A 27112-nucleotide genomic window follows, 5' to 3' on the forward strand; every position below is an offset into this window, starting at 1 on the left:
TTCTAAATTCCGTTTACTGGACCATAATTTGATATCTTTCCTCAATTTAAGTGAAGTTTTATACTAAAGTGGTGTGACCGAGTGATATTAAGTGTCATTTTTAAATTATATAATACTGGTGATTGTGCCTGGGTTACCTAATATCAGTTGTACGGTAGTGACGAATTTTTCTTTAATTTATGTTGTCATTCCTTGTTTCTCAGCCATTAGGCTATTAGAATTTTAATTATCTATTTCATTTGCTATTATAAGTATTTGCTCACATATATTGTTATTTATTTTTATAAATTACCTTTATGATTATTCTTTTTATTCATAGCGATGGTGGCTAATGAGCTATCATTGGAAACAATGAATAGGATTAGTAATTATAGTTATTATTAATAATTAATACTATGGTATGTAAGCGAAATAATTTTTCCTTTTCTTATATTTTCTACTTTAGTATTGGGCCAAAATTTTGATCAGTCACTACATGTTAAAATGTATTTGTAAGAATGGCAAGTTTCGCTCATTATGTAACTGCGTAGATTGTCGATATTGTTTAGTTTTAGTTTGCGTTTTCACTTCAGTGTGTAAATAAACGCCTTAAACGACTTGAATAAGGAATTTGATTATTTAGTTATGATGAAGCAAACAGTTCGATTAAGTTATATTACAATGTACTGATTATTTTATAGTAATTTGAAATGTATATTTTATACAAACAAAGTTGACCACTAAGGGCATCTCTCCTCATCTATGGTATATTATTTAGAACGGCCTAAGTATTTTATTTTGCGTATACTTACGAATCAGTCTTAATTGTTTTATTATAGTGTTTTTTTTTAAATCTGGGGATTTTTATGTTCTCGTCGTGAACTTCTGCCGGGAACACGATATCTACTCCACAAATTATACTATTATTTTATGTAGCTTAATAATGACAACTTGCTTTGCAACAAAACCGCGTTAATGATAGTGCCAAAAATTTGGGTTTATCTTAGCTTAAGAAAGATAAAATTTACGAAATAGATAAAATACTTACTGGCTTGAAGATGCATTTGTGAATATTTAAAATAACAATTAAATAAGGTAACTACAACATTTTCTAAAAGTAAGCTATTGTGTTAATATCATTACGTTGTTCATTTTTATAATAAATACGGAATTATGTTAGATGTATGACGATATATAAAACAAGAATATATGTAGAGCGCAATAATAAATATGTACCTGTTTTAACCAATTTAAATCATATTTAACTTTTTTATTTTCAATATCGTTAAGAAATGTAATAAAAAATTCATAAAAGAAACTTGATGCAAATAATAAATCGTGTATAGTTCAATAGCTTAGCATGGATATTGAGCGCTGACCTCTAACTTTACTTCAAAATTTATGGATATAGATGTTTAATTAGCATTAATACTTTTACATATATTTTTTTAACTGAATTTTTTTTTTATGTCATCCATCCCTGCTTAATGCGCAAAGCCTCATTGTCTCTGAGTAATTAATATCCGTCTCGTTTCCAATATTTTTTTTTCGTTATAGATTAATTTATTAAAAATAATAAAATTTCTATGTACGTTAATCAAATATTTGATTGCATTGATTGTAATTTATTGTGCTGTTTAAATTTTAAAATATAATCAATGTCGTATTATTTTACAATTACGTAATTATTTTTGTGAGATTTCTTTTAAAATAACATTGTAAATATAATATAAGCTGGTTGATTCTGAAGTGCCCGCGTTTGCTATATGTGAAAATATATGATAAATTACGAAGTGTGAAAGTTTAAAGCAATAAAAAAGGATTTATATGGCAAATCATTGTTAGTGTACAGTTTAATTTTATTTCTGTTTGTGAAATATTCCTGTCGATGTAAATCTAATGTTTTAATGTGCTTTGAGAATATGTCAAATTAATTGAAACGAGAAATCGTAATTTTACACCTTAATAATGAATACCGTGTTTACAGTGTATTAACTAAGTAACTTCAAATTTGTCCATAGATGAGGTTTATTTTTGTCATCTTTGTGGTTTCAATAAAGACTTAATAAATAAATTGTCGTTTTATTTCAGTATCCTCCAACGTTTATGCTCATTCCTATTTAGTGCTTAAAGTGACATGTTATATAGAGATGAACAATATAGACTAATAAGGTGAATATTAAACTATAAAAATATGAAATATTAGATCTATTTCAAGATTGGCAAGCACGTCAGTATCGTTACCCAGTGTCAAAGAATTTGTCAAGAACTATTGACACAATATATTTTGCTATCTGTAGTAGTAGTGAAGAATATCAATTCGAAGATTTGAAAATAAAAAGAGATAATTATGTAGATTAAGAAATATGAATATTTATAAATAAATATTTCCTTTAGTATATTTTTTATAAATGTTTGATCTTGTAGGATTAGGTAATCTAAATTTCAACAAAATCAACTGAGTAAGGGGCAACTTTACTTTTCATACCCATTTCGGATTGGTGAGGATTTTATTGAAAAACAAATAAAACCATGTCGAAACCGATGTTTTAATTTAATAAATAATAATTTATTGGTGTAAAATTGCAAAGAATGTGACGTCACCCTAGGTATAGGCGTCATAATATATGTGACCATCTGTGACAAGGACGAGGCAGGGGTAAAAATTCGTGAAACTCGTGGGACGTAATTTATGGATATTTCCTAATTTGTGAAAAAACTAACACCATCTTCTCTCGTCTCCACTGTATATCCACTGACATGTAATTTGAAAATTTTGGGTAATTCAGGGTGAAAGCCTTGGAAAAAAACGCTAGCTTTAGAAAGTAGAGAAATAAGTGTACCTATAAAATAGCAGCATATAAATGTTAATAAAATGGAACAGAAAAACACGGAAAATTTCGGACCATGTCCTACCTTTATTAAGTGTTACAGGATATGTAGCCAAAAATAAAAACAATCTGGATAAGCATTAAAAAAAGGACGCTTTAAAAAGGTTCTTAATTCGACTGTATGTTATCTTAATGTGTGTTACTTCAACTTTTTTACTGGGTGTACCGTGTTTTGATCATTATTTTTTTTTAATTCGAAACCTGGTGCTTGTCATGGGGTACCTACCATTTAAATTTGAGCAAAATCAAAATCAAAATAACTTTATTCTAACTTAATAACTTAACCAAAGCTCTTTCGAATCGTCATTTTACAAATTAAAATTTTAAAGGGATTATTATTTTTAAAAGGGAAGCTAAAAGCTATGCCATCGATTCGGGTGTAGGTAAATTCTTTTTATTATCGGTATTGTCCGTTTATGCTTGTGTAATGTGTGTGTTGCCAGACCCCCTACACGGGAGGAAATAACCACTGCGGCCGGTGAGTGTGAAGCGTTTGTTTATTTATTTTTGTTCCTGTTCTTCTTATCTTTACTGCACCTGTATTGCGATAGTAGTGATGTAAGTTTAATGCACGACAAAATCGTGATTGTACTTTGGAGTTTTCAAATTACCTAACTCATTATGGAAATGCTTCAAAAACTTTTATTTATCGACTTTGATATAGATATTTTAGGAGCGGGCTAATAAAAGGAGGTAACAGTAATCTTTAATTTACCAAGAGAAATAGACTTAAAAATATCAGATTGTTAACCAGCCCTAAGGATCTTCCACGTTAATTTCTTAAGCAGCCACGGGTTCGGTTCTTGATTAAAATATATGATAGGTAGGCTACGCCAGCACTTCAACAAAAGACAAAAGGTTTTCTTTGTACAAACCGCTAAGGTATGGCAGAAATAACTAATTTTATTTAGGTAGACTTTTTCTGCCTGTTGTATTTTACGCTTTCGGGCTTTAGTCATTTAAAACTTTTGAAAATAAATAAAACAATAACACAAATAGCTACTAAACAATTAAATTATACATTAAATAATTTTTATACTTTTAGAATATTATGTAACCCATAGAATTCATAAAACCAGGATCAACATTATTTGATGTGATGAAATAAAAAAGACGAACTTGTAGATTGCACAAAACATTTTAATATAAACTTAAAAAGTCGTACAACAATATGAAAAATTATTATTGACTAATTATATTCGCGGATTGGAGAACCGCTTTTAACTATATTATGCAAATATACTATCTTTAACACTTCCATCGAATATATCTTACAAAAGAAAGAAAAATAAAAAGTATCTTTATTAATAAAAAATATCATTATACTAAGTTTTATTATATTAACTTACGTTATAGATTTTATCTACAAAATACTGTAGCACATTGGTCAGTTTTTCAATCGAGTTCCTAAAATTACTTTACGTAATTTATTTAATAATAATAGGGCGTTAATAAAGTACGTATTAAAGGTACCGAAATAATACAACTAGACTTAATCTAAATCAAAATATAAAAATAGTAAAAAAATAGTTGCACATTTCCGTATACAACTTGTCATTGTTGTGCATCTGGGATGTCGGTCCACACGGCTCGCTCTGCTTTAACCAATACAAGGATATAAACGCAAGATTTACAATATTCTAATATATTTGCACGTACGAGTAGTTATCCTAACATTTAATATCGAATGTACGAATTAGTTCTATCGAGTAACGCTCGCCGTGTGAGCCGACACTAGTGAGTGACGCCGTGACGCGTGACACGGACATCCGGCGGCAGACGGGTGTCGCAAGCAACGACAAGCTGCCTACCCGCATACCTAAGCACAGTTACCTATCGCTAACGTCGACCTCGATTGAAACACCGAACTCAATCGCCAAGTGAAATATAAAAAAGATAAATAACACATAGTATTTTATTTTCATGAATTTGCATGCACCCGTTTAGTTGATGAATTGAGAAATACTTTTTTCCTATCATATCCATGTCTTTTATAACAATATTATATAAATTTACCATATAGACTAAGGCCGGCCGCCGCGACGCGGTCGACCGGCAATGTACACAAGGACTAATATCTTCTTAAAAAAATACTGTTAGATTGAAACGTAGCTAATCCTATAATATTTTATGTATATCATAATTATTATAAGGGTACAATCGTACGAGTGATGATTACACTAGGTGAGATCTCCGACGCCTTCGGGCGGCCGCCGCGCCGACCGACCGCGTCCGACCGGATATGCAAACATTTATTACATGAGTACAATACATATCAGTACGCTATATTCTTAGAAAGTATCAATTTATTTCTCAATATTAAAAATACGTAATTTCTCTATTGGCCTTTCGTATCCACGTGAAAAATAAGACTATTCGCGTACGAATATATATTATATGTATACATATTTAAATATCAGTATTTATTTAGATCGGAGGACGTATGTATACAGGCTCGCTCTAGAAGGTACGTCGTCGTAAGCGCACGCGGCCTCTCGGCCCTTCGCTCCCTTAAACACTACGAATATTATATCGATATCGAACGAAGACATCAAAAAGTCGACTCGGCTTTATATAGTATGAAAATAAATCGCCGGCGAGTCGCGCGGCAGATTATTGCTCCTATCGATAAATTTACACATCGACGTAACGAACGAGAATACAAAAAGTTATGGAAAATCGTATGGTTATCACAAGCGGCGGGCGGCGCGGGACGCCCCCGCGGAAAATAAAAAAATAAATCGCGGCGCGCGTATCTCTCGTAAAAAAGTAAAGACTCTACAGTAGGATCGCGCGGGGCGGCTAGCGCGCGGGCGCGGCTCAGTTGGCGAGCAGCAGGTGCGCGGGCGCGTAGGGCGAGGGCGCGGGGGGCGCCGCGTCGCGCCGCGCCAGGAAGTAGGCCGCGGGGTCCGTGGCCGGCGACAGCGCGCGCGCCGCCAGCTGCTGCTGCACCGCGCGCTGCTTGATGTAGTTGCTGAACTCGGTGGGCGACATGCGGTTGGCACGTTTGCTGCTCGTTTTCAACTTGGTACTCCCGAACTTGGTTTGCGCGAAGGTAGCGGTCGTGAATGTGAGCGGCTGCGCTCGGAAGGGCGGAGCGGGTGAGAAGGCGGCGGGGGCGGGCGGCGATGGAGCCGCTACCGGCTCTACGGGCCGGAAACACTGTGCCTCAGGGTTAAATGCGCGGGTAACCTGGAAATCATAACGAAAGTTTTGTTAGACATACATATATTGATTCTTAACAATCAGGAAATATAAGGAAAATAGGAAAAGCTATTAAAAGCGACTTTACTGAAATAGAGTAATGGGATACAATATCGATGACGCTAGGAAGTAGATAATAGCAAAGAGACAAGTACCTCTCTGTCGGTCCTCTCGTCAGCGGCACGTTCGTCGCTGCTGAACAACACTTTCACTGCGCCCTTCTCGCCGATGCGATAAGACACCTCGCCTGGAGCGAAAAAAGATAACTTATTAGAAAAAATTATAAATTTATTTCAATTTAAATCTCACTAGCTTATTCAAAAAAATCTAAAGGACATTGTGTTAATTAAATTAATTTGTTCCAAGAACCACAAATCATAAAATAACTGTTATATAACCGTAATAATATTCCCACCCAAGTGCGTGACAAGCAATGTAAGGGGTAAATTAAAAAAAAATTATAAAGAAGGGTTTACAGAAACAGATGACCTGATTACGTAGCTTTGAGCTTAAAGACACAATCAAAGTTTTCTTTTAAAAATTGTGTGTATACAATCTTTATATAAATTGGCCTTTGAAAATTTTATTTTAATAACTTCTAAAATATATTACTTTTTTGAGATTTAATTTAAACTTATTTCATTGATAGTCTTAAATAAATGAGAAGTTTGCTTAATGTTTGCTCATAACTATTAAGATAGGTCATTTGCGCATTTAATATATTTTGGAATAAATATTAAACTATAAACTAATACGAACTAATTTACTAATTTTCATTCCCTAAATACATTTTGGAAATTACGATTATAAATACATAAACTCGTCAATCAGCGCTCCCTAAGGAGGTGAAATCCTTTGTTAGTCGGAAAGACAAACAACACATATGTATACACACTACTGACCGAAATACACATCTGATTGGCCTATACAAACATTTGACATGAGGGGCCATAAGTTTTACTTACAGCTTATCCAATATAACTTATAGGATCTTTGAAATGTTAAAATAGGTTTTGGGTCGATAAGGATGGAGAATAGCAGTAACTAGAGCTAAAGAGTGAAGGTCAACGAAATTTTGGTTAGAGTATTTTATATTGATGGCAACCCGTTAATTTATAGGTACACAGCAACTAATGTGGTTGCGTTCGCGGGTTCGATCGCAGAATGTGACAAATGTTGACTTATATTTATCTGTCTCGGAATTTGTAAATATGTGTATATGTAAATTTGTGTGTTCCCACACACAATACAATAATTACAAATTCGGAGACACCCGGACCACCGGTGCAGAAAGCAAGTAATAATGTTTACCTGGATCCACCCAAACAGCGAGGTCTCGCGGAAGGTGTTCAAGCACATCTCGTACAGGAACACCAGACTCCCGCGCAGCTCTCTCCAGCACAGGGTCTAATGGACCCCCAGTTTTCAAACATCTGAACGCAGACCCCCGGCACGGTCGGTCGGGGTACCAATGACCCCTGAACTTATCTTTAAGCGCTTTTTCTAGCTCTTCCCCGAAAATGTTGACGCGTCGTCTGGGCAGCTTGTTGTAAAGGTATGATATGACGAAATTGAGTGCGACTTGTACTTCAATATGCATTGTTGTTTTTACTGGGGACAAATAAAAATACATTTATTAATATAAAAATAATTGAAAAACAAATTAGTAAAGTAATTAATAGTGTAATGTTCAATAAACGCTTGTAGGGTACATAAAACACTTATCAGAAACTTTTAATATACCTACGTTCAATAAAAATATCTTCTAACTTATATCCAATTAAAATATTTGCGCAGCACTTTTGGACATTTAATCTTATTTACTTTTTATGTTCACTTATATAAATCTAAAATAAATTTATTTAATTACCAAGCAGAAAATTTAGAAACGCTAGACTGTAAACTCGTAAAACAGCTGTAGACTTATTAATATTTTTTCTTAAAATGATCTTAACGTCTTACAAAATCACGTTTTATCTCAAGAAAGATATTTTTATCTTATCGATAGCGCAAGCTACTCAGAAACTAAAAAAATATCACTGAAAACTCACGTTAGTATACTGTTTAGTTAAAAAAAAAAAAAAAAAAAACGAGATATATTCTTAAAACGCATAATTATAACTTTTTGTCACATACGGTCGACTGTTCCTAAGGTTAAGCGAATCACAGGCATTCATTTAAAGAGGATACATATCTTTTTTTTTTTGTTATAAGTGTACATATGAATAATGTGTACATATACATATAAACATATTTAAAATATATTTATATATTTGTACAGCCCCTGGATCAGAAATCAGGATCTCTGAAAACTATAACGTGCTAGTCTAAACAATACAATAAAACTATGTCTTGGTACAATAACCAATGGGGTTTATTAAGTATAATAACAAAATCAATAGCTTACAATGTGCTAACTTTAGATTTGCGTATTGATTTTCTTGATGACATTGATTCGTTTCTGCGAAAAGAGCTGGATGTTTTCTATTGTAATATTTAATGTTGAACGTAACAATAGGTTTTTAAATGTTATTTTTTTTGTATAGATCTATATAGCATACTTTTTGCTTATTACCAATATGTATATTCCCACAACGTTCTGTTAATTGAGATATATAAAGATTGTATATTATGAATGAAGCTGAATTATTACGACGCTTATCTCAGCCAACCTAGATTTTAAAAAATCTTTACACTTACATGAAGAAAATAGTCATCAAATATGTACATACATTCCATGACTGTTGCATAATCTATAAAGTACATATATTTTAAAATTATGTGGTGTCATGGGACACCAGGTAGGAACGAAGTTCCTTTGGATAGTATAAAAGCAACACAATTTGAAAAAAAAAATGTTGAATTTTATATATATTTTCTAGTTCTTGGTTTTTTTTATTTTTTTTTATTGGTTTTTAATTAAGTACATAAAAGTATTTAGGAAATTTAGTATTTTAGAAAATAACAAGTATAGTAAAATAAAATAAATCAAACAAAATAATAATAATAATAATTCAAACTATTAAGTGAAATAAAAAAACAATGTCTATTTATTTTTGTCGACAGTATAAAAATAGAAGCACCACAATTTGAAAAAATTACATAAATAATTTAAAAAAAGTTTACTAGTAATATTGTAGTTTTACAAACGTCACATTATACAGTCGTGTGACTGATATTACGTATATATTTCCATTATGTATATATTTTTCTTACGGTTTTAGTATCACATTTTTTTCAGTTCGGTCGCCCAGCCAAACGTCATGCCTGCCGTAAGGAACTTCGTTCCAATTATATATTTTAGATAAACTATATAATATTACAATTTTTCTTTGTTTTTGTTTGCGCACTCTTCACAAGACCTTATTTTTGGTTATTCGTAATAAGGGTAGCTTGCCAAATCGTTATTACTAGCAATAAGGATGTTTTTGTATACGTACAAGAATTAGTACTTCTAAAATTGTATACAATCAAAACTTATTTAACATAATAAAATCAATTTAAAATATAGTTAAGCTATTTACCTAAACAACTAAATAGTCTTACAATTAAAATAGGACTGAATGTGGTTCCTCCTGATAGACCCGAAAGCTTGTCTGGGTACGGGCCTAGAGGATGACCTCCATACCCGGGCTTTTTAACGGGGCACGTTGCCTCTGGGGACACATTATTTTGGGGCAATGGGCCAGGGTCTTATGATCTTTAAAGGTGTCTCTGGATTAAAGGTGTCTCTATTAGGTGACAATAATAGTCTTAATAATTATTTGAAGTTGGCATTCTCAAATGTAGAGCTTTATTGTCACTTATTAATAAGTTGTTTTGATGCTGGTCGTTGCCCCCGACTGTATCTAAATTAGAATCGCCGTACTTTGTTTTCCGCGCGTGATTAACTTTGGCCTTCCACAGATGTTACAAATAAACTAGTTGACACCGACTTTTTTTTTAACACAGAAGAAAGTTTTTAAATAATAATAGTTGCTTGACAGATTATTGCGATTATTAGTTTCTATGATTATTTTTAGCATTTCACTTAAATAGATGGTTCTGTATTCTAAAACTATCTATTTAATTAGCTATAAATGTTGAAAGCATTGTCACTACAAATTGCACTAATGGGCTAATCAAGTGTTTTCATACGTGGATGGATATAATACAAGCCGGTTAATGTGTAAAATTTGTGATTTAAAGGTAGATAAGGCGAAAACAGCCAAGCCTAGACACTGGTGACAACCGATGAGGTAGGCCCTTAATGTAATAAAATTAATATTTTTGTTCATACTAATTCAGTTTTCCTAGCGGCTGTTAGATTGTTCATAGTACAGTTGTGTCATTGTGATAAAATTCAATTTGCAAATGTGAAGGAAATACAATCACGTGATTACTAGTTGTATAAAGTATAGTCACCGTTTCTATTAAGCAATGTATGTATACTAAAATAATTTGGTTTGCTCGCAAACGGAAAAAACTACATCACTTGCATTGACAAGTAATTCAATGTAGGTAGACGAAAAAGTAGTCAAGTAAATACGCGTTATCAAAGACTACTCAAAAAGTACTAATCAGATCTCGATGAAATTTAAATGTGACTACATTCAGCTTTTGATTAAATTACAAATCATCAAACACATCGATACACCCAGTAAAAAGTTATGCAGTATAATACAACGTAGGTCGACGAAAAAATAGTCAAGTAAAAACGCATTATTATATATAACTCGAAAAGTAGTTGTTAGATCTCAAATAAATTTAAATGGAACCAAATGACACGCACCACCTTTTGATTAAAATTTTTTTTGTCGAAATCGGTCCACCCAGTTAAAAGTTCTAAAGTAACATAAAAAAAAAATACAATTTAATTGAGAACCTCCTCCTTTTTTGGAAATCGGTTAGTAAAAAGGAAAGACTTTTCTTTTATTCGATGCCAATTATGTAGTTCATAAGTCAGTTTACCCAAAGCATGTAAAGCCTTAGACGTCTGTTATATTAATTTGGGTTTCTTTGTCAAATTAAGGCAAGAAATTTAGGCGTGTTTAAGTAAGACAGTAATTTATAGTTCGTCCCTGTGAAGGTACATTCTGTAAACAGTTACAGGTAGGTAAGCTTATTTACATAGAAACTTGATAGAAAATTAATGTTTTGAAGATCAATAGAGCCTTTCTTCTGAGTGAACACGAATCACAAAATGACTGTTTGTCACTTATGACGTATGGAAAGTAACGAGAGGAATATACAAAAGATGGAACGTATAATTTTCGAAAAAACAAAAACCTAAAAATGTATAAGAAACAAAAGAGTAATAGCGATTTGTAAATATTATGAATTTTTGTATTATAATTTTTTATATTCCACTAGAGTTGAGTTTTACTTTTTATATAAATTAAAGTGCTGTAAATTCAAGTACTGGAAAATTCATTTATTGCGTATAAATGTACTAAAATGAAGAAAAAAGAAATTAGAAAATCCTCTTTTCATTTCTCCATAAACTACTAAAAAAAGTCAAACTACATAACTCTACATCACGGTTCTATATTCTCCAGTAATTGGTTTATGTGTTGCAGCACGTGACATTTTTGTGAAAAGCAGAATTTCGTTCGTTTTCAACTCTCAGGTAAAATAATTGCTAGTTTGAACGTTAGTTCAAAAACGATTTCTGTCTAAGTTAACTGGAATATAATTTTGTATCGTTATTAATTTTTTTATGTTGGTTATTTATTTTTAAAAAGCAATATTTTGATAAATCTATCATTACTTTACAAAAATTGTATTTGTATTGTAAGAAGTACTATCAATAAAAAAAGTTTCCAATCATACAGTCTCTCAACTTTTACTGATTTTTTTATTGAGTGTTCTTTTTTCATCGGTACATAAAGTAGATTTCCAGCGGATTATCCGACAACAGAGGAATATTTCTCGGTTTTCCTTTTACTTTAAAACGGGTTATTCCTTCGCAACGTGACTGCTTCCCACGTGATCGCGATACCTAATGAAATTCATGAGCTCCTACTTTGCTTTTGTAATATACAACAATTTTGAAATACTAAGAAAATTCCACTGGATTAGCAAAAATATACGCTATATTTTATTTATTTATATTTTTTGTACACCACAAATATAATATTAAACACAGTTTTACTTATATTTTAATATTATGTTTTTTTTTCAAACATTCTAAATGTCTGTATGTATGCATACAACGGCATATAGAGATACATGTATGGCATTCCATAGCCGTAAATATAGGTGAAATAAAAATGAAAAGTTTTAAAATTACAGCTCATAAGTAACTTTAAAATCGAAATATTTGAAAAAACAATGTTGTCAAGACATAAGTAAAGAGGATACAAATAACCGACTACACTGTTAAACAGATTTTATTTATTTATCTATAATTTTTTTCTAAACGAAAGGACACATGTTTCGCAAACATGCTGTATATAAATAATATTATATTGTCACAAATAATATTTCAATAACTATTCTTCAATATACGATCAATTTAATATTATCAAGATGAATTATTGCTTAATATTATGTATCGAAATAACATAAAAATTTTAACTTGATAGTTTTTATTGATGTAACCAGCCAGCTGTAAAATACTTTGAAGATTACTTTTGACTTGTCTGACTTTAGAATACGAATGACTGAGTTTAATATATCTACACAATTGTAGTATAAAGTAATGTATGCTAGTAAACTTTCTCACTATAGAAGGTAGGTCTATTATTAAAAATGATATAAAATTGTGTATATTGAAATAACATTTCTTTACGCACGCTTGACTTGAGGAGTAAGCTGGTGAATGTGTGACGAGAGCGTAACGAAAAGTGTGATCGGGTGAGGCGAACGGAAGTTGAGAGGAAAATATAGGTTAGTGATTATAGAATGAGAGAGAGAGAGTTACGTTGCGTAAGTTTTACTTCACTCGTGTGGTCAAAAGCACACTTGGATTTTTTTTTAATTGGTATAGTTAATATTTTAAAATATAAGTTAAAAGATAATTAATTTAAAGATATTATAACCTAAATCTAATATTAAAAACCTTTGAATATTTCTTTTCAATCAGACTTATGTCTGTCTGTACTCGTAGAAATAATATTATATATTGCATACTGAATTGTAAATCAGCTTATTCAATACCCAAATTCTTCTACAATTGTTAAGTATAATTATATTTAATTACTAATTCAGTTTGAAACCTTATTATAATATACATATTTACGATGCACAACTTTGTAACTCATTATTAATTTTATTTATTAACTAGAGACCCGTCCCAGCTTCGCACGGTTGCAAAAACATTAAGTGTTCTTCTACTATATTATGCATGTATTATACATATAAACCTTCCTCTGAAATCACTCTATTTACTAAAGAGAACCGAATCAAATTACGTTGCGTAGTTTTAAAGATCTAAGCATACAGACAGCGGGAAGCGACTTTGTTTTATACAATGTAATGATAGAATTATTTTACCTTTCAAAGTAGTCAATAGATGGCGCTTCGTTTAACGATAGGTGTCAGAAAAGAAAATTATAAGGTGTTTCAAGATCTTTTAATATCTCACGGTGGTTGTCTTTTCTATTTGTTTCGAATTTAGATAAGGGTCTGATGAGAGGATGCTGCTATAAAACGAACCTGTAAACTTTAACTCGTTCTAGAGAGTTCTAATAACTTTGTTCTATAGAAACGGTTATTTCGAACGCGAAATGATGTTCGTTAACTTTACCTCGGAAAATTCTAAAAGTCTTTGAAAGTTAATCTTACGGGAAAATTTTAATATAAAATTATTACAAAGAGACAAAATTAAAAGTTAGGCATTTAACGCGTTCGGTGAACTCTCTTAGTAAAATTCTTTTTAGTTACATTTTCAAATGCGTATTAAGAAAAAATATCACATTTCTTTTAATGTACAAGATTTTCCTAAATTACAACTAAGCAGTGTAAGTATTTTATCTGATTAAGTAAGATAATCATTCTTTTTGTATTTTAATTAAAACTATTGTATGCAACATACACAGTCTTATATGATATCTTAAAAATTACCCAATATACAAAAATAATATGTATTATCTAAATCTACTTGCGTAGAAATCTAGGCGGATTGCTCTAGTTATATTAAAATTTCATCACCTATAATTCTTTCTGGTACCTACCATTGTTTACTATTATAATCACTTACAATATATGCATATCTTGATCTGTATTTGCATGAAATTAAAAAAAAAAGTGCGTGCGTACAAAGTACACATGTCAGAAGTGAAACTTCTTTGGCATACTAATTTATATTTATACAAATCTAAAGTTTTAGATTTGCGTTCTAGCGCCATCTAGTTAGTTTGCAAAATAATATGATCGATATTAATGTGACAACTTTTGTAGTTTCTATAGTACACGCTAGGTGGCTCTGTTTTTCGACAAAAACGTTACACATCTTCGTGACGCTAATATTAATATTACTGCGTTTCATTCGTAAAAATTTTACCTTCATTCGCCTGTGAAGTCACTTCAACAAGTCAATTTGAACAACTTACTCACAGAATATCGTTAAATTAACACGCGTTAAAATGAGAAGACTATCTCTACCATATGATATAGATATTATGTTTTTCGATCTGATAAAAAAATTTATATCAAGGTTTCCCCAGTAAAAAGTACAAAGTAAATTTAAAGCAAAATTTTTTAATATATTTTTTTAGTTGCCGTTATTATTATTCATTATTATCATCACCATCATCATTACAGCCTATACAGTCCACTGCTGGACATAGGCCTCCACAAGTTTACGCCAAAAATTGCGTGAACTCATGTGTTTTGCCCATAGTCATCACGCTGGGCAGGCATTATTATTCACAGTAGGTATATTTCAAAAGCGTAATTTTCATTAATACTTGTATCACTAATATTGTTTGATTTTATTATTTATAAATATATAATACTTAATCTTAACTGTTATTAATACATTTAAATATTAGTTAAGTTAATAAATAATCAAATATCACATCTACGATTTTCTGATTTTTTAATGTATTTATTGTGATATCTAATATTTCTAGTTTTAGTTTGTAGATTATATCATATTGATAGTCCATCTGTTGAGATGACTCAGTGGCTACCACGTGGATCAAATGTGACTCTAATCAAATCAAGAACGATAGTCTAGACAAATGCCGCTAAAAAAAATTACCCATTTTTGTTTTAAGTTATTCTCGGCATTTGATATTCTATTACGTTTTAAAGCGCGCTGTCTCTAATATTATACTTACATATAGTTATAGTGTAGTCAACTTGGTCTAGCATTCTTAGACATCATACACACATCATCCTTCACAAACAACGCATCGTTTTCAAATTGTGGAACTGGGCTTTAGACAATACAGTTCTGCTGTAATAATGTAAATAAAAAATCGTTAGCAATTAATTGAATCACAGTTATTAATGTTAACATAAATCGTAGATTAATTTAATGTCGGTTACAGTTTTAGATTAAAAAAGAAATAGAAAATACATTATGTTTAAGAAGGCGTTAATGTTTATAATATACAAACTAAAAGTACAAAAAAAAATACAAAAATAATGCACCTGTATACACAGGCGTTGATATTAAAATTTTAAATTGAAAAAATGTACCAACTAACCGTTGAGGAATTCAATTTATTTTATTGCCTTCAGTCGAAATAAATCAAAGAGTGTAATAAATTTGAGAGAAGTAGGTACGAAATATACGTAATTTTGCATGATATACGTACACCGTACGCGGTTGTCTGACGTCACGAGATTACGTGTGAACGCAAATATTAGTTATTACCCTAAAGCTTTGTATGACAGAAAATTTAATTATTTTTACGAATATTTTTAGTCATAATATAAAATAACAAAGTCAAAGTAACTTTAGCAAGTTAAAGAAGATGATAAGTTAAAACTCTATTTAATACTTGATAGTAATCTACTTAAAAACGATAACTTAATAAACACGTAGCGTACAAACGACATAACTGAGAAACGTACGTTTCTAGATCAGGTTGACAGCTAACATGTAGGTCGATATGATAATAATCATTTTCAATATTTTTATTAAAATATGGCACCACACAATATACAATTTTGTCTGTGGATGTTCTATCAAAAACGATTATATATTTAACTACATAATTGTAAGTTACTCTGTATTTCATGTCAAAATATTTAATTATTTATACAAAAAAAAATGTTTCAGTAATGTTTACGGTAAACAGTAACATAATATAGATAATAGACTTAGAATAAATTATTACGTCTGCCATGTGTAATAACTAAAAATTAACAGACGACCTTCAGACTTCATAGTTTTTGTGATTAGACATTGAATTGACCTTAAAATTGTTGTAACTAAAGTCATAAGCGCTAGCGTTTCGTAAAATATAAATTGCATTATTATGCCATTTTTAAACTTATTTTTTTCTTAATTTTTGTAACGTGTATAAAAAATATATTCACATTAATTTTAAGTTAGTAAAATTAATAATTCATTAGAAAAAACTAGAAACAAATTTGAATTTCACTTCCACTCAAATGTTTTTAATAAATATTGATGGTGTATTTAAAGTTCATTCCATCACTTACAGAGTACAAGGCTGTTCCATTTCTTATTGTGACCTTTTTACTGACAGGCGTGGATTGAGGTTTAATGTCACGACCTATTCACCCGGAATGTATAACTGGATGAAGAGCTTTGCTATACTTAAGCGGTTAAGTTTGACTTCACTGATTGAGTATCGTGAAAAATAAACGAGGGGGTTTTAAGCTAAAATTATATTTATATGCATGCATGTTAGTAAATTAAATGTGCCATTGATGTTGTTAATTATATAGTTTTCATGAGAAATTACAGATGAGCAAAAATACCTGAACTTGAACCTGAATATGACTATAAATGTTCTATAGTTGGCCAAAAGTCTCTTTTCGGTTATAATATATAGAATTAATTGTTGAATAAAAATAACAAAGGATTGGTTTCATTGCTTTTCAGGAAATTTAACCTATTCACTTTAACTATATTATTAATATAGTTGTTAAATTGGTAGAAATTTCATTCAGTTCAGTTCATTCAGTTCATCATTCAAAAATAATTTTCGAAGTCGTGCTTGTCACTTAGAAATAGTAAGTATCTACCTATATGTATTTTTTAATATTATAAATAGTGCTTTTGTAATGAAATGATGTGTAAGTATTCAGAAAATAGTGGGCTATATACAGTTTCTAATAGCACGAAAAATATAATATATTTTTATTCAAATCCATATTAAATTCATTTTTATAAAATAAGAAATACGAGACAAAAGTCTAAGAAGCGTACGTCGTATGAATTTTAGATAATAACCCTTTCCATTATAACCCTTTCCTATTATTGTATGAGATACAATGATTTATTCATAAGTATTTTCCGTAGTCTTTATTAAAAAAATATATACATCAACTGTTTATGACATCTTTTGTTTCTATATAAGACAAAAACAATACGAGAAATTAAAATTTACTTCATGAAACTTTTCAAGACGTCCCATCATCGCAGACATTTTTACCGCTTCCATCTCATCTCGGAATCGATTCACGAGAACGAAACTGAGCGTTGGGCGTACGGCCTTTAAGTTCTGTCCTATTTATATCAGTAACCCAGTATCGATCCGTCGCCCCACTGCCCGACAACCCCTGACTGGGCACATTCAATAAAAACACTTATAACAATGAAAGCAAAGTACAGAATCCTACGTTCATCTCCCACTTACCGCCTGCTGGATAAAATGGTCCGGACAAATTTGACTTCTAACCATAATTACCATTATATATCTTTTTCCATCTGCTTAAATAATATCGTCAATATATATTTGTTTACCAAAAATAGGATTACAAATGATGTGTTTGAATGGACTTCTGTTAGTCGTTTGAAATATTTCTGCTTCATCAATTTTCGGTAAGGTCGTTCGCATGTATATAGCTATAAGTACTCCAGAAATACTATATAATTTAACAGACAGATTAAGTCGGGTCTTAGAACAGTCAAGAACACAGTGGATAATAAAATTCTCCTAACAGAAAACAAGTAGTTTATTTGAGATTTTTGTGATAAATAAATAATATTTAATTCAGTCTTATAATATTAATATTTAATTGTTGGCAAATCATAAGCGGGTAAGCTGTTATGTTAAATTATCTATGTCGCTTATTACGTATTATACCCAGATGTATTGCGTTTTGAAATGTCGAATGAAAATGATTCAGTATAGCGTGAGCAGAGTTCAATGTTAGATTATTTCATAACTAGTGTAATTATGATATCAGACTGTGATTTATAATAGCCTTTTTTGTATTGACTATTTTTGTAAATATATAAAAATGAAGCATTGTTATATTTATAATTATTACTAAACGTAAATAAAATTTAATTTATGAATATTTTTAATTTTACAAGTGATATCTAGGTATAGCTATTCTTAATTTAAATTGGAGAGAAGTCGTTATTTTATTATGTTTAATGTCTGTTACTCTTCATTTATAGAAAACAAACAGAAACTAACGTAAACACAATATATCTTGGGCTTTTATCAGAAGGACCGAAGTAAATGAAACAAAGTACGAAGAAAAATGTACAGAAATGGTGTTTGGTCTGTTTCAAGTTATGGGAACTAGCGAGTTATTATAACTCTAATGAAATTTCTTTGGATACACAATATAAAACACAATATAAAAAGACATTGTAATTATTTGTTTACTTCCTAAATGCAGTTTCTGTTCCGTATCCTATACCCAAAGGTTGTTTGGAAGAGATCGCTCTTTCAGCAATAAGACCGCCTTTGTAAATTTTTCATTTTATGTTATTATTATGTTTTTCCTTTAATGATGTACAATAAAAAGTATTATTATTATGAGCTTTATAAAGATCTTTTGGTAGTTGTTTATTAACTAACATCTGAAAGAACGTACAAAAATAAACTAAATAATGGTTTTTTTTTTTTTTTTTTTTTTTTTTAATAATACTCATTAAATTGAAACGTAGATAAACTTTTACTAAAAATATCCAAAAAATAGACAATATAAAAAAAAGTTGAAAGAATTTTTTTTTCTCTAAATAAACGCTATCTCTTATAAACGAGACAGCGACGATATGAATAGGTTGCATTCGTCTATGTTCCACTAGTCTGCACTTAATAGACTGATGTATCGTTATGGCCTAATAATCTCATCTAACAATATATACTGACATTACTTATATGTTTGTTTATATTAACTTTAACATTTTCTTTACGTGCAAAACTTCAGTGGAATTAACTTAAATCTAGACCGCCGCGCCGTATTGATTTTTAATTACGTAATATATATTATATATTTATAAATTATATAAATAGCGTAAGCAATTAATTTGAACTTTTGTTACGTGGTAGAATTTTCAATTTTTATTATGTGAACATAGTCAATAGCAGTATTTTTTGTATAAAATAATTTTGACCTTAAGTAAGTTAGTGATAGGTAAGTAAAAAAGGCTAGGAATAATATTTTTAATTTATTTTTTTAATTTTATTTTTTGGTTTTAAAAGACCAGGATTAATAATGAAAAAAAATCTCATTTTTGAGCGTTGATAAATACATATAGTCCTATATATAAATTTATAAACTTTATACATTTATTGGGTAAGCCATAATTGTGTGCAAATAAATTATAAAAATGTACGTCTAAACATAATATTTGTATTTGGTTTGACAAATGCAAATTAAAATTTAGTTCTCAGGGAAGTAATTTCAAGGAAGTAATTATCTATGCATTACTGAGAAGAGAGATCTTTAAATCTAAGCCTAAATAAATAAAATCTATATTTAGAGTTAATTTGTATGGAATTAAAATACTAGCTACTTATTTTCTTCGACATTTAAGTGACATCTAAACTTCGAACCAATTCCCATCAACTTAAAATATGTTGAACAAAAAAGATACTTTTTCAAAGATTTTAAATTCAATATGATATCTATAGGTACGTTGCTGTAGAATATAACGTTCTTCAATTGAGTTAAAAACCTTCCGTCGCAATTTTATCGCTCTTTGAAAGCTTTTAAACATATTTTCGCTCTAAGTGAGTAGGAAAGATGGATAGGAATTATTTTTATTTCGTCATCTCAAAGTTGGTTTTATTATTAGTACAGTTTTTATATTTGTTTTACGATTAAAGGCTGTGTTACGAGATTATTTAATTGATATTATTTCCGTTAGCACATTCGTTCGAAGTTCTAGATAAAGAAGAATATTATATATATGTATGTTTACTTACGACAGATTAAGCTATCAACGCTTTTAAATTCATATTGTCAACAATAAGTAACATGTACCAATATAATATATAGTATATTCTACATAAATTTTATACAAAAAGTAAATGATATCCGGCTTGCAGGACCAGAATTTTTATGTTTCCTGTATTCCTTGATATTATGTAAAAGTCACGTTAAGCCCGTGAAAGTCGTTCCGGAGGTATCTATGCACAATCAACGGCGTATTTCTTCCGGACTGCGGGTCGGGCTGATACTACCAATTTATAGGGCGACGACATCTGTTAGGAGTTCATTCACTACTAGCTCAGCGTTACATAAACCCTGTATAAAATAAACGTTAGTTATTTTTGCGCTACTCAAACACGATATGTTGTGTTATTTAATTAACAGAAACGTTTGCAACAGCTATAATTTTATTGATAATGAAATTGAGATATGAATTTTCAGTTTATTGTATGTTTTATGAGTATCTTGAAAGTGTTTTGGAAGTCTTACTTTGAATTTGTTAGTAAAAAAACAAAAATTAAACTATATTATTGTTTAATTGTACAGCTAATTTATAGTTTATAGTTTGATGTTGAATTTGAAAGTCGAATTAAAAAATAATAAGAAACTTATCCTAACAAATACTTTCTGAGAGTCGTAAATATATTTGAGGTTTAGTTAAATAGTTTTTTTAAGTAATATTAGTCTAGTTATTAATAGCTTCAAAGTCGAACTTTTCTATTTTTTATATAAAACTAGCTAGCGCTGTTCCTATGGCGTCACTGTTGTTATGTACGCGATTCAAGTTACGACTATAGGGCAGGCTCTGCAGTTATTAATACATCAAACAGTCTAAACATAGAGCCTGGACGAGACAACAATACACCTACAACAACGTTCATTAAGCGTATTACTTGGTACAGCTGAGTTGATACGAATATGTACTGAAATTCAAGATGATACGTCATTTGGTATGTTTGGTCCAGCTGTCTTCGAGTATTCAGTAAACAAATTAAAAAAAGCTATATACACAATAAATTAACAGCGACATTCATTTTAAACTCTGTTAAAAAAAGGTCCTTTAAAAAGTATGAATTAGGTTAAAAATCGAGACTCTTTGAGAGTCTCAGGAAAATTGAGGACACTGCTCAAAAAGTAACTGATCTGGGTTGACATACAAAAATTTATTATGTTTGGTGACATTAAAATATAAAACGATGTTTTTTTATTTTAAGAACTTTATCAGCTATCTTTTAGTAAGTAGTTAGTAAATTGAACGTAACTCAAGATTTTTTTGATAGTACGAGTAGATAATACGATGACGGCTTTGCAAAATTACATGATTTAAGTTAAACATTAATGAAATAAGATAATTCGTACTACGTAAATAAGTCTAATAATTATCACTAAAAAGTATTTATACGTGAGTTGATTTGAAATTAAACAAAAAATTTACCGAAGGTCAAACATGTTGACGTTGTTTAAAAATCGAAGCCGCCATGTATATAATTATAATAATCAATTATTTTACAAAAACAAAAGCAATTTTTTTTAGTTGTGGATGTCGGTAGAGCAAGCAATTATGTATAAAATGATATATAATTTATGTGGAGTAATTGTGAGGTTGTTTCTAAAAATGGAGCCAAAATCTTAACCTTAGGGTATTAATATGTAGTAGCTGGGCCCCGCGGTTTCACCCACGTTCATTTGAGGAAAAAAAAACCTGAAATTGAACAAAAAATTTACAGAGCGTCAATCATGTTGACGTTGTTTAAATGTTAAAGCCGTCAAAATAAATTTTTGAGTTGTGGATGTCGTTAGAGCAAGCAATTGTCTATAAAATGATAATAGAATTACAACCAAAAAAATCTCTGTAAAATACAATAAATGCATATTGTAACAAATATCGTCGAAACAAATACGCTATTATCTTGAAGTAGGTTTTTAAAAAGTTTTTTTCTTCGAATAATTTTACTACTAATACTATACACGATTTCTATCGACAAAACTGTTACCACCGAGTTGGGTTTTGTAACTTTAAAAATATACCGTATGTTTTTTTTTTTTTTTTTAACAAGTCATACATCCACGGGCTTATGAACCCATGTCCTTTTTTACTCTAATACATGCAAATTTTTATTTTTATTTTTTTCTCTATTTCAAGGTAGGCGTTAGTCAACAACATCGCTGTTCAAGTCAGACTATGTTTGTTTTTAATGTCTCCAAAAGAGACGTGAGTCCACCGACCGGTTCTTAATCTAATCTATGGTACAACATTTTTTTTTTTTTTTTTTTTTTTTTTTTTTTTTTTTTTTTTTTTTTTTTTGTGTTATTATTATTTCCTTATAATACTATACTTATATCTAGCTAAATCTTACATTATTTACATGCGTAATAATCGTTTTCTTAGAAATATATTTTTTAATATTGTCTATATTACTACCAAACTTACTCCTCCCAAGCAAAGCAACCTATTCGAATTTTATTTTGACATCTCGAGAATACTCTCAACGACGGCGGTGTCTCTATTATGAATCGCCATCTTGAGACTATGCTCGAGGATGTCTTTTTCCGTAGCCTCCGCCGCCCTCCCGACGAAACGACAGATCGCGTCATCTCTGTAGTCGGTGTAGTAGACACAGGCCTTGGTGTGTCTAGTCACCGCGACTATCGCGTGCGAAACGCTGTCATGTATTCGCAGCCTCCCACTCCTCGTCTGGATGACGATGACACTCTCACTCGTCTGGCCCTGCGCCTCGTGGATAGTCAAGACACGCGACCCCTCCCCTTTTCCGTATCCCCGGTCCACCAGCAACTTCTTCTCTTCCTGCGTGAAGACCAGGTATAGGGTCCAGTTCTGTTTTGCAGAGATTTGCGCGCCCGTGAAGCTTTCCACGCGCAGGGAACGGATTATTGGGCTTGAGCTATAAATATCTTTGTAGACCTCGCTGATGGCGAAGGCGACATCCTTGGGGTTTCGGTGCGTACAAGACAGCTCCCACGATATGCCTGTTATCAGGGTTGGTCTGCTGTACCGCATCTTGAACAGGTTTTCCCTGTCGATGTACGGCAGCTGGTTAATATCTCCGATGAGGACCACCTTCTTGGCCCCTGATAGTCGGGCTGCCATCACTATGGCCCCGAAGTGGTTCATGAGGGCTTCATCTACCGTAAGACGGCTGATTTTTGCGCCCCCTCGAAAACCATTGACCAGTACGGAGGCCATAGTGCGCACCTTAGATTTGGCTTTAACGCCATAGCGGTGTGCCAGCTTCTCCTTAAGTTCTTTGGCAGCCTCGACTGTGGTCGTAATGACGACTTCCTCGTCCTCATCGAATTCCCCGACTATGCGAGTTGTCTTGCCACATCCTGGAACCCCATTTATCCATTCCAGTGAAGGTAGCCCCCAGACCACGGAAGAATCATCGGCGTCACGGTCCCCCGTGATGGTTTGAGCCATCCGGAGTATCCGATCATCCAGCATTACTCTCGTGCATCTGGCCACTACCACCACCGGGTCCCCTGGTGGTGTATTGAAGATCTGAGGCTCTTGTTCCTGCCCCTCAGACTCGACCGCGCTCACGAAGCCTGCTGTGATGTTATATGCAGCCATATACCTCCCCGACATATTTCCTTTGAGTATCTGTCGAGTGTCGTTGTTGTAAATGGCTGCTTCGGCTTCTTCGAGTTCCACCTCCAGTAACTTTAGGTTGTTGTACTGGTAGGTCTGCATGATTTTATTGCATGTGGCCAGGTTCACCTCTCGGTTTGCCTTTGTTATGGCCAGGAACTCAGTAAGGGCATTTTGCGCGTGTTCAGACGGTGTGGACGCTGGTCGAAGTTTTGGTGGTGTTACTTGCCCCATATCGGCCCTTGTTCGAACAGTTGGTGGCGCCTCCGGGTGCTTCGAACTTTCGTCCTCGGTGAACCTTTCCAACGCCTTAATTTGCCGCTCTCTTGTATCGACCTGATTGGGGGACAAATGGGGCGGTTTTTTGCCTCGTTTTGGGGAGATCGTCGATTGGATAAACTTCGCCATCGACATCAGGCTCGGTTTCGGTGTGGCTTTTGTCCGATTGCTTAACTCAGCCTTTTGGGCCTCGACCTGTTTCTGTAGGCGCTCCAATCCGCTGGGTGTGGGCTCTTCAAGAGCCGGCGATGCGGGGGGTTTAGATGTCCTGATCTTGGGTTTTAGGTAGCCTAGATCCTCCCCCCTGTCTTCGTATATAATGACCTCGTTGTTCAGTGAGGCCTTTAGACACCCGTACCTGTCTGATACGTTGCCTTTGTCATACCCGACTCTCATTGAGTCCACACTGATCCTTCCGGGGGCCCCACCGGAGGCCTCGTCCAGCCGCTGTAGCCACAAACTTGACTGCGCGAAGGCAGACCTTTCTCCTTCCTCGAAAAGCACGATTGTTTTATTTTTCAACCGCACCAGACGGTAAATTAAGTCGTCCTTCGGTTTTTGCGCAAGCGCCTCGATCTTAGAGCGCTTTATGCTTGTGTTTTGCGTGCTACCTGTCATCAGCAGGGCAAGCCCCGGCGAGACCACCAGACGATCCTGACCTTCGGAGCGACAAAAACTCATTCCGACTCTCTCCGCTTCGCTGTCCATAAACAGAGCCACGCATCTGGTCTTTATTCCCACTTCACCGCTTCCTTTCCATTCTTTGAACAAGGCCACTGGTGTTTTGCTGTACCGTATGTTAGTATGTTAACGCGTTATCATAATGCAAATTTTCTTACGGACTTTCACACATGTTTTTGGATGTTCATGATAACGATGTGGGTTATCATTGTTTTGTAATTGTATTTTGTAAATTGTTATCAGTTAACCATCAACTCTATCACTATGTGTACAAGAGTTGTTTTCGAATGCAAATTTTTACTATCAATATAGTATGAACAGCATGCATATGCCCTAAAATGTAAAATACGACAGAATAAATTTAAGATTAACTAACACGTTTGCGTTAGCATAAATTATTTTAAAGGACGCACAGTTAACATATTATGCGTGTACTGTGAAGTATCTAAAAATTTTCTTTTTTAATTAACATGAAGTGGTTTTGTATGTTTACCTATATTACATTTTCGATAATAAGAAAGAAAGAAAGAAAAGTTCTTTATTGGCCATAATCATTTAAAATTTTAATAATACAATTAAGTTAGAAGGCCAACCAGGCCTCTGCCTCAGCATTGCTTAGCAGCAAATTGTTACTGCTAAGGCGCTGCTCTTCCGTCAGAGCCTGCATCGGCGACTTCAGACGCCAAACGCCACAAGAACATAATGTGCTTAATAAAAAGAGAATATAAAAGAAAATAATAATAAGTATTATAAATATAATAAATTTATAATAAATAGTAGATTTAGTTTATATATTTTTTTATTATTGCAGTTTATTGGAGTTTACTCCCTAAGAATTAATTTTCATATAAGGCCCCCGGTATGAAAAAAATACAAGGAGTAAAAGTTACTCAACGAATGACCTCATTACGTTACGCCGACACGGTCAGTCAGAGACGCGGGTTCGATATTCAAAAATATTTAGAATTCCTAATGTGTGGGTAATACAAAAATAAAATCTTAGACATTAAAAATAGCATGGTGTCGTCTCCTGTCAAAGATTTTCATTGTTATATGAAACTTTGAATAGTTACGGGTTTCTGTAAAGAGCTCACTATAGACCACAGCGCCAGCACAGGCGCCACGGTTCGCTTAAACCGAATATAAAAATCATTACGTTTTTCTAAAGCCTTTTGGGTTCCGATAGGTGGCGTTCCTTGATTCGTTTATTTACCATTTGATTTGGTATTAATCTTTTTCTTATACTAGTAAGCCTTTTTGTGCCTATTTAGACAGTCGATCTGAAGGTGTGAACTCCAGTCGTTCGTTGGAGCTGACACACACAATTTTTATACATTTTTTTTTTCATTTAAATATATAGACTAGCGCTTGACTGCGATCTCACCTGATGGCAAGTGAAGATGCAGCCTAAGGTGGTGCGCGCTTGCCTAGAAGATGCCTATTCACTCTTGATTTAAAGATACCCAATAAATACATAGTTTGTTTATAAATAAATAACGTTAACTAATAGTAGTTGTTTAAACAATTGTTTTCGGTGTAACAATTTAACTACAAGACTAGAATAATTTTATGTAATTGTTAAAACTATAACTCGACGAAACGATTATCGGAGTTTCATAATTGAAAACAAATTAGCACTAAATTATTGTAAATTCATTACAAGGTTATTCAATAAAAAAAATCGTTTAAGATTAAAACAGAATGCATAAAAATTTATGATAACATATTAAGCTTACCTTGCTTAGTTTTAATTTAATTATCTATTATTATTCTACAGAATTACCAAACTTATTTTTATTATTTGTAAAAATTAATAAGTAAAACTGAATGTTCCATGTCTGTATATGTATAATAAAGCCAATGAAGGTGTTTGTTTGCTTGATAGTTCTTTTGTAAAGACTTTTTTCAGGCTACGACACATCTTACGACTAACATCTTAGTCAGAAAACAGAGTTTGTGTTTATTTGTAAAGACTTATTTCTGTTATTTTTATCTAATTTTTATAGTATAAATCTTTAGTTTAATTTGCAGGTATATACGCGAGAAGTTACTTTATTTTAGATTATATATTATTATAGGAACTATTATTATCCATAAATAAATTTGTATTTTTTAATCTTATGTTGGTAGACCAATTAATACAAATATATATATATATATATAT

General features: G+C 32.1%; 1 protein-coding gene across 1 annotated transcript in view; it reads right to left on the minus strand.

Moving 5' to 3' along the window:
- Positions 1–5690: 5690 nt before the first annotated feature.
- LOC123653630 (protein Tob1) overlaps positions 5691–27112 on the minus strand; it is a 51115-nt gene continuing 29693 nt past the window's right edge. The window contains exons 2-4 of the mRNA XM_045589625.1: positions 7386–7685; positions 6230–6321; positions 5691–6062 (exon numbers count right to left, since the gene is read on the minus strand). Coding sequence (XP_045445581.1) covers positions 5691–6062; positions 6230–6321; positions 7386–7674 — 753 coding nt within the window. The 5' untranslated portion in view covers positions 7675–7685. The remainder of the gene's footprint in view (positions 6063–6229; positions 6322–7385; positions 7686–27112) is intronic.

Source organism: Melitaea cinxia, chromosome 5 (genome assembly GCF_905220565.1).
Source record: "Melitaea cinxia chromosome 5, ilMelCinx1.1, whole genome shotgun sequence".
In the NCBI taxonomy this organism is placed as follows: domain Eukaryota; kingdom Metazoa; phylum Arthropoda; class Insecta; order Lepidoptera; family Nymphalidae; genus Melitaea; species Melitaea cinxia.